This window comes from Psammomys obesus, unplaced genomic scaffold, assembly GCF_907164565.1.
Source record: "Psammomys obesus unplaced genomic scaffold, mPsaObe1.curated_primary_1811, whole genome shotgun sequence".
NCBI classification, from domain to species: Eukaryota; Metazoa; Chordata; class Mammalia; order Rodentia; family Muridae; genus Psammomys; species Psammomys obesus.
The window spans coordinates 12,969,872-12,978,745 of record NW_026585689.1 but is presented as its reverse complement, the minus strand read 5'-3'; the positions used below and the strand labels follow the sequence as shown (position 1 = coordinate 12,978,745).

Here is an 8,874-nt window from a genome sequence, read left to right as displayed (position 1 = left end):
GGTTAATGAATGTAATGACAATAGGATCCTTATGCCTCTTGATTATCACAGACTTAAATTTATGAAGAGAAAACTTTACAAAACAGTATTTTTTGTCGGATTCATAACCTGCTAGTAGGGAAATTCTTACTTGAAAGTTGGAGTTCATAAAGAAAAATAGATTAGTTAATTAAGGACAAAAATCCGTTATAATCATCACCTTAGAACCTTAATTTAAAAAACGGGCTATAAATTTTAAAGAGAGCAAGCAGAAATATATGGGAGAATTTAGAGAGAGAGAAAATTGTTCTGATTATAATATGAAAAGATAAAAGAAGTAAGAAAAACATTATTGGGTTTGTTTATATAATGGTATATTTTAGTATGATTCATAGGTAAGAATTTTGAAGCTCATTCATTCTTAGTGGATTTTTAGTGAAAACAAACTGACATCTCACAATTGGTTACTTATGGTAATTTTTAACTTTTAGAAAAGTAACATGTAGTTATATTTTAAAATTGTATAGACTCTATACTATTTTCTCATGGTAAAATATTTTAATTTTTTGTAAGCATTAGGACTATGATTCTATAAATAAGGAAGTTAGCACATGTGGAAATAACATAGCAACGTACATACATACCTTCAACGATATGCTTTTCATTTTCAAAAATATTAAGCAGAACATAGTAGCACACTGAAAACCCAGCCACCAGGTAGCAGAGGCAGGAGGATCACTGTGTGTTCAAGGACAATTTAGTCAACAAAGCAAGTTTAAATCACCAAAGACTTCATAGTAAGACCTTATGCCAAGAAGGGAAAAAATTTAAGAAAATATTGAATTTCTTCAGATACTCTTATTCACAAATAAACTCTTATTTCACTTAAATAGCAAATTTTACATTCATGAGAGTGACAAAACATACAGGTATAAATGGAATGTTACTTTATTGAAATTACAGAAAATTTTCTTAAAATCTTTTACTACAATTGAGTTCTAAACATATACTATAACAGAGTCTTGTAACCTTGTCATACTGAAAATAACGTGCATTAAATTATTCATATTGAATGAGTTATTGTGTATATAAAAGTAGCCACTATGTGGAATGAACAGAGTGTGTTTACATATGTAGAGAATTACATATAGTACATAAAAACAAACAAAGAAAAAGAGGCCCTGGATCTGGGAGAGAGTGGTTGAAGGGAGGGAAGAAGTTCTGTAACTATATTTTAATTAAAAATAAATTATGAGACACTCCATGACTTCATGATATGCACTAAAAAATAAATTTTGAGTGTTACAAAGCAGACAAATACGGATAAAGGTTCACAAACAGTGATGAAATGAAAAGCTCCCTTTAGAAATACATCCACAGAATAAGTCATGACAGCTGTATCATTTCTTTGTGACTGTTCCTTACTTGTTATTTCATTCTAGTGATTGCTCAGGGCAGAGATGATAACGGAAAACCAGACTCTGCTGACTGAGGTTGTCCTCACAGGACTCACAGATCAACCCTGGCTACAGGTGCCACTCTTCCTGGTTTTCCTCATCGTCTACCTCATCACCATGGTGGGCAACCTTGGACTGATCGCTCTCATCTGGAAGGACCCGCACCTTCATACTCCCATGTACTTCTTCCTGGGAAGCTTAGCCTTCGCTGATGCGTGCACTTCGTCCTCTGTGACCCCCAAGATGCTTGTCAATTTTTTAGCTACGGATCACAAAACACTCTTGTTTGAGTGCTTCACCCAGTTTTATTTCTTTGGTTCAAGTGCAACGACAGAGTGTTTCCTCCTATCAGGGATGGCCTATGACCGCTATGTGGCCATATGCAACCCTTTGCTTTATCCAGTGGCGATGTCTAATAGCCTCTGTTTGCAATTTATACATGTTTCGTATATTGTTGGTTTTCTACATTCAGCAATTCATGTGGGCTTGTTGGTGAGATTAAAATTTTGCAAATCCAACATCATACATTATTTCTACTGTGAAATTTTGCAGTTATTCAAAATTTCCTGCACTGATCCTACAGTTAATGTCCTCCTGGTTTTAATATTTTCAGCTTTCATACAAGGATTTACTTTTATGACTATTATCATCTCATACCTGTATGTTCTTTTTGCCATCCTGAAAACGAAGTCTGAGAAGGGCAGACACAAAGCGTTCTCCACCTGCAGTGCCCACCTGCTCTCTGTGTCTTTGTTCTATGGCACTCTCTTCCTCATGTATGTGCGCCCTGGGTCTGGGTCTGGGTCAGGTGAAAATAGGGATAAAATGTATTCTTTATTTTACACAATAATAATTCCTTTTCTAAATCCTTTTATATACAGTCTGAGGAACAAAGAGGTAATAGCTGCCTTGAGAAGAAAAATGAAATAAGTAGTTGCCACATATGAAATGGTTCAGACCATTTCTTCCTTCTGAAGCACATGGGGAGGGAGCAATCTCTAGAAATATGGGTTAGACTCTGTTCTGCCATGTCACCAGATGCCCTGTGAAAGCAGTGAGCTTCTCATTACACTTCCCAGTGGAGTTTGGCAATGCAAACCACAATGTGTTGAGAAACACCATGCACCTTTGCTTATGAGCATTTGGCTTCTGCAGACTAAGTATCTCCTCAGATCTTCCAAATCTATGAGGAATCTATTGGAAATACTACTTAGAAATAGAGAGCTTATGAATGTACCTAAGAGTATCTGATGACTCATAGAGTCCCGCATGTTTTCCTGTTGCTATTTGACATGTGGATGTATTTTCACTGAATTTCCTCTTCAAGTCTAAGTGCATTTTTTGGCTATAAAGTTTCTTCTTAAACACTGTGCACTTACCAGGCCTGGCCCAGACTACTTTTCATATATATAAATATATATATATATATATATATATATATATATATATATATATATATATTACATATTTCTTTGTCACTTTCAAAACTGTAAAACTCACATAATTGATTAATCTGTATACTAGAAAAGCATATACCTTTGCTTTTCTCCTTTTGGGTCTATGAAAGTAGGAAACAAACAAACTGGATTTTACTGTGTTGTTAGTTGCATTCTATTATTTGGGCATCGCATCTAGAAGACATAAATAAGTAAATCAAGCAGTTTTCCTGAATGCATGTTTGTTCTAGCATTAATCCAAGCTCTGGAGCTGTCAAACCTCCTTCAGAGCATTTTTCCAGTTGGGATTTCATAGTCTCTTATCTCTCCTTCAAGTTCTGTGTAAACTCTCATCTCCCACTCCTTGGCCACCCAGTTTCTCCCCCACTCCCCATGCTTCTTTGTAGGTAATCCCTGCTTACAATTTTGGTTGTCTTGGGCCTTCACTGAAGAGGGGTCTGAGGATGGTGATGTCCATAGATATTCCCTTGCTATAAAGGAGAGTTCTGAGCCAGACCAGCAACTACTAAAGCAGACTGCATTTTTTTTGTTTTACTTTTTAAATTTATTTTTATTAATTACAGTTTATTCACTTTGTATCCTAGCTGTAGCTCCTTCCCTCTTCCCCTTCCAATCCCTCCCTCCCTCCTTTTTCTCCACCGATGCCCCTCCCTCAGTCCACTGATAGTGGAGGTCCTCCTCCCTTCCCTCTGATCCTACTCTATCAGGTCTCATCAGGAGTGGCTGCTTTGTCTTCCTATGTGGCCTGGTAACGCTGCACACACACCCCGAGGGGGAGGTAATCAAAGAGCAGGCCAATCATTGTATGTCAGAGACAGTCACTGTTCCCATTACTAGGGTACCCACTTGGACACTGAGTTGCCATGGGCTACATCTGTGCACGGGTTCTAGGTTATCTGTATGAATGGTCCTTGGTTGAAGTATCAGTCTCCAAAAACACCCCTGTGTCCAGGTTTTTTGGTTCTGTTGCTCTCCTTGTTGAGCTCCTGTCTTCTCCAGGCATTTCTATCTTTCTCTTCTTTCGCAAGATTCCCTACATTCTGCCCAAAGTTTGGCTATGAGTCTCAGCATCTGCTTTGATACCCTGCTGGGCAAAGTCTTTCAGAGGCCTTCTGTGGTAAGCTCCTGTCCTGTTCCCTGTTTTCTCCCTCTTCTGATGTCCATCTTCTTTGCCTTACTGAATGAGGATTGAGCATTTTACCCAAAGTCCTCCTTGATTGGCTTCTCTAGGTGTATAAGTTTTAGTATGTTTATCCTATATTATATGTCTAATATCCACTTATGAGTGAGTAAATACCCTGTGTGTCTTTCTGTTTCTGGGATACCTCACTCAGGAAGATCGCTTCTATTTCCCACCATTTGCATGCAAATTTCATGATTTCCTTGTTTTTAATTGCTAAGTAGTATTCCATTGTGTAAATATACCACAATTTCTGTATCCATTCCTCAATTGAGGGGCATCTAGGTTGTTTCCAGATTCTAGCTATTACAAATAAAACTGCTACAAACATGGTTGAGCAAATGTCCTTATTGAATGGTGGGACATCTTTTGGGTATATGCCTACGAGTGGTATAACTGGATCTTGAGGTAGCACTATTTCTAATTTTCTGAGAAAGCACCAGGTTGATTTCCAAAGTGGTTGTACAAGGTTACATTTCCATCGGCAATGGAGGAGGGTTCCCTTTTTTCCACATCCTTAATTTTTTTCTATTTCGGACATTTATGTGAGGAAGAATGTTGGTAGAAAAAAGGAAAAGCCTTTCATTTTTATAATCAAGCCACTATGTTTCTGTAAGAGAGGAAAAGTTTGCATGCACTATAACAACAACACAGTTCGCAACATGCAATAGTCTGGAATCTGAAGCTGTTTTCACAATGAGTTTATTGGTTCTGCTTGCCATGGTGACTGTGAACTTTGAAAAACAATTATTTCTTTTACATTTTTACATTATAATTACATCATTTCTCCCTCCATATTCCTCTCATGTACCCAACCTGTTCTCTTTCAAATTCATTGCCTCTTTTTTTTTTAATTAATTGTTGGTGTATATACAGTCCTAAATACGTAAGTGCAGTCTTCTCTGTCTGCATAACATTGCTTGTACCTATGCTTTTAGGAATGACATTTGGTGTTGGGTAACCAGAAGGTGTATGCTCCCCTGGCAAAAGCTATTTTTCCCATGCTCCACATTCCTTAGTTGTCTATAGTTCTACTTTTGAGTTTAGTTCAAGACTTAAATGAAGTCCCACTGCAACTTAGCAAACATTGCCAGAAATATTTCAGGTTTGCAAATTGTTTGAATTGGAAAGGGGGGTTGTTATGAATCCAAAAACCTTTTTCAGTTGCCAGCTTTGCCATGATCCCATAGGGGGTTCAAACCCCATAGTTTAAACAGTTGAGATTTAGATCTCTAACCGTAAGTCATTTTTTAATTAACTCAGACAAAACTGTCCTAGTTGAAGGCTTCAGAGTGTGAAATTTCATATGTCCAGTTTGTTTAAACTTGCCAAAATTGCTATCTTTGAGGGGAAATAACAATATCAAGTAGAATTTTTGGTTATTAAAAATACAATATCTTACTGACTTGGATACTTATTAGTGCAAAGTGTGTGATACCCTAAGGGGCCAATTTGGACTTCTCACTGGCATCCAAACCCACAGTGCCCAGTAGAAGACCTTCTCAGGGTCCTCCAGAGAATGCTGGGCTGTTGGGAATTTCAGTTCCCTAGCCCACCTTCTTCTGGAAAAATCATGCCGGGATGGAATTGGTGGGGTTTTGTTGTTGTTGTTGTTGTTGTTGAGGGAAAGTGCATATAAACAACATTTCCTGTACTTGGGAAACGAAGCTTCTAAATGTTTCTGTCTATGTTGCTGCCTTCTTGTTCTACCGTGTTTCGCTCTGCTTGAGAAAACCCCGTCCTTCTGAAGATCATAGCAATCTTTTTTGAGATATATGTAAAAGAGAAAAGAGTTGTGTAACATGCACCATTCTTTCCCTAGAGAATTAAAAAGGTGTTTCTTTCATAATAATTTATATTTGGTTTTGGATCACTACATTGCTTGTTATAAGTGAAGGCAGCAGCAACAGCCAATTGTTTGAATATTTTGACTTCATGCCTAAATGAAAAGGTAAAGTAGCTTGAACTGTTCTCATAAATGATGCTTTCAATTTTTAAACTAGCTATTGGATTTTAAGTACTCATGAACTATAGGTTTACTTTAAAATTCAGTTTAAAGATCCATGTAATAATGGTTGCCAAATAAACAATGATTCCAATGATTTCCAGTACAAAGAAGAACTGTGTTTGATTTAATCACTTTCTCTGACTAAATCGTTTAAGGTGAGTAATGAAAGTGTTCATTCCCCTGTGTGATCCTTTACTTCCAGTAATTTATTTAGGTAATATACAAAACTTCATATTATATAGGAATATATACATAACAGATAATATATATAGAATGTTTCATGGAGTATTTTTGATATGCTTTTACATTTGTACAGAGAGATACACATAAAAATACACAGGAAATATATCTTGCTACTTTTTTCTGCATTTATTAATTATGCCCTATATTCCAAGCTATTTGAGAATTTAATTTTTTTTGCTATGACTGAGTTTGTACAGAAGGAGAAGTACCTTTAAAGATATATCTAAAAATCATAAAATTTGGTGCTATTTATCATCAGTATACAGGAGTCAGTCTGGTTAATTTTGTTCTGTTGAAACAAAACAGCGGGGCAAAAAATAATTGGTGAAGCAAGAATGTTTTCTCAAATAAAAGTTCAAATTGAAACATCATAAGATTACTAGAAAAATGTTTTTCTGATTCTTTTAATTACAGTTAAGAGCAGCATACAAACACAGGAAAAATTTTAGGCAGTGACTATATATGTATTTATACTCAAACTACATATGAACTTATACCCAAGCATAATTAAGGAGAATTAATATTTATATTTTACGAAATATCTTCTACAGGGAAATAGGTTTTCATTGTACAAAACAAACCCGAGTATCTCTGCAGTTAAGAAGTAGAGTCCTTTGGACATAGTCTAAGAGTGATACTGGTGGTTATATTTTCAGCTTTTTTGAGGAAGCTCCAAACTGATTTCTGCAGTGGCTGTACAAGCCCTTACTTCCTGCAGCAACAAGTAAGATCTCCCCATTCCCACATTCTTATCAGCATGTGCTGTCACTTGTTTTAGTAATCTTGGCTGTTCTGGACAGGGTATGATGAACCCTCAAACTAGTTCTGATTTTTATTTCCCTAATAGCTAAGAACTATAAACATTTTAAAAAGCATTTGTCAGCCATTTGTGTTTCCTTTGAGAACTCTAGTTTCATGCTCCATTTTAAAATTTTGAACTATTGATTTTCTTGATGTTTAGTTTTTAAAGTTCTTTGTATATTCTAAATACTAGTCCTAAGTCAGATTTTTTTTTCTATTCTGTAGGCTACCTCTTCATTCATGTGATTTTTATCCTTTGTTAAAATTTTCAGTATTGGCTATAGCCAATAAACAAAATCTGAGACTTGTTCCTGAAACTAGTTTCTGAAACTTACCCTTCTTCTAATTTTCAGGTTTCTGATACTTTCTCTTTATTTGTTGTCCTCCTTTTCCACATTTTTTTTCTCATACCATTCCCATTTCTCTTCATTTTATTCCTTTTCACCAATCCAAATGACCTTTTCTAGTCTTCCTGTTAGTTTTCTCTTCTTATTGCTTCCTTCTTCTTTTGAGAGTCACCTACTTATCCTTTGTTGAGAAACTTTTCTTAACATAGTCTAGAGGCACTGGACAAATGCCAACTGTCTTCCATAGTTTCTGGGATATTCCTCATCACCCTTTCTCTTTAACGTAATTTCTTCTCTGTATGGCACTTTACTTACTATTATTTCTGCTGCTGTTTCACTTATATAGAAAGCTGTTTCACTTAAGCCATTACAACGTTTCAACACTTAGGGATCTGTAGTCATATAATCAACCACATCCCACAATTTGGCCTCTGGCACTGGGCAGAAAGGGAGCCAGGCAGTCACATGTATTTATGATTAAGACTTAATAGACCCATAAAACAAACTTCATGCCTCCTGCTTGTTTTGTCATAGCAACAAAAACGTAGTGTATCTAAGTTCTAAAACTGTTTCTAAGAGACCTTCTACACAGTTACCAAAATTGTTGATTCTTATTTTATTATACATCCAGATTATGTCCTAAAACAATACATAGTGTGGGCTCTATACTATGAATAATTTCCAGTTTGTCTCTTTGTCCTCATAATACCTTTCAATGTCTCTTTACACATACTGGTTAACTTCACATATATTTAAAAAGCATTTGGAGAAGATTTAAAAGGTAGATCATTGATTGCAAACTACTCAGTTTTTTTAGTTATATCTCACAAGCTGCATTTTGCACAAATGTTTCCAGATAACTCTGATATAAAATCTGTTTTGGAACTTTTGTATAAAATGAGAGCTTTCTAATAATATTGAATCTAGTTTCGCCTCCAGCCCTGAACCCATTTTCTTGCTACTATATAATTCAAATCGTTTTGAAATATTTCTTCATGTTCTATTATGTTTCCATTGCATCAAGAAAGTACATTCTAATTGGCTAAAATAATACATCTCAATTCAGTTTTTAGTTCAGATGCTTTAAAAATCTTTGTAGCAACAGTGAGTCTATGTTGTATACGCTGAATATTCCTGCCAATCCAATGGTATGTTTTTAACTTACCATGTTTTCCTAAATCTATTATAATATTTGCATGTTAAAATTATATCAATGGTTGATATTGTTTTTTAAATTTCAAGGATAGTTTCCATTTATTATAGTCAAACAACAAAATTCAAAGCGCATTATGATAAATATATTCATGTATTTCAAATCCACTTCCAAATTTCACTTTACAGGTCCTGACTAAGTAGTGTCTGACATTTGCTACCTTTTATTTCAGGAACTTCTAGTGAGGAC

The 8,874-nt window shown here is 35.5% G+C and overlaps 1 protein-coding gene across 1 annotated transcript; it reads left to right on the top strand.

Moving 5' to 3' along the window:
- The first annotated feature begins 1,439 nt into the window (after window positions 1-1,439).
- On the top strand, window positions 1,440-2,366 carry LOC129666403 (olfactory receptor 5AC1-like). Its single transcript, XM_055593504.1, has one exon. It carries the CDS (start codon window positions 1,440-1,442, stop codon window positions 2,364-2,366), a length of 927 nt encoding a protein of 308 aa, XP_055449479.1.
- Window positions 2,367-8,874: the final 6,508 nt, after the last annotated feature.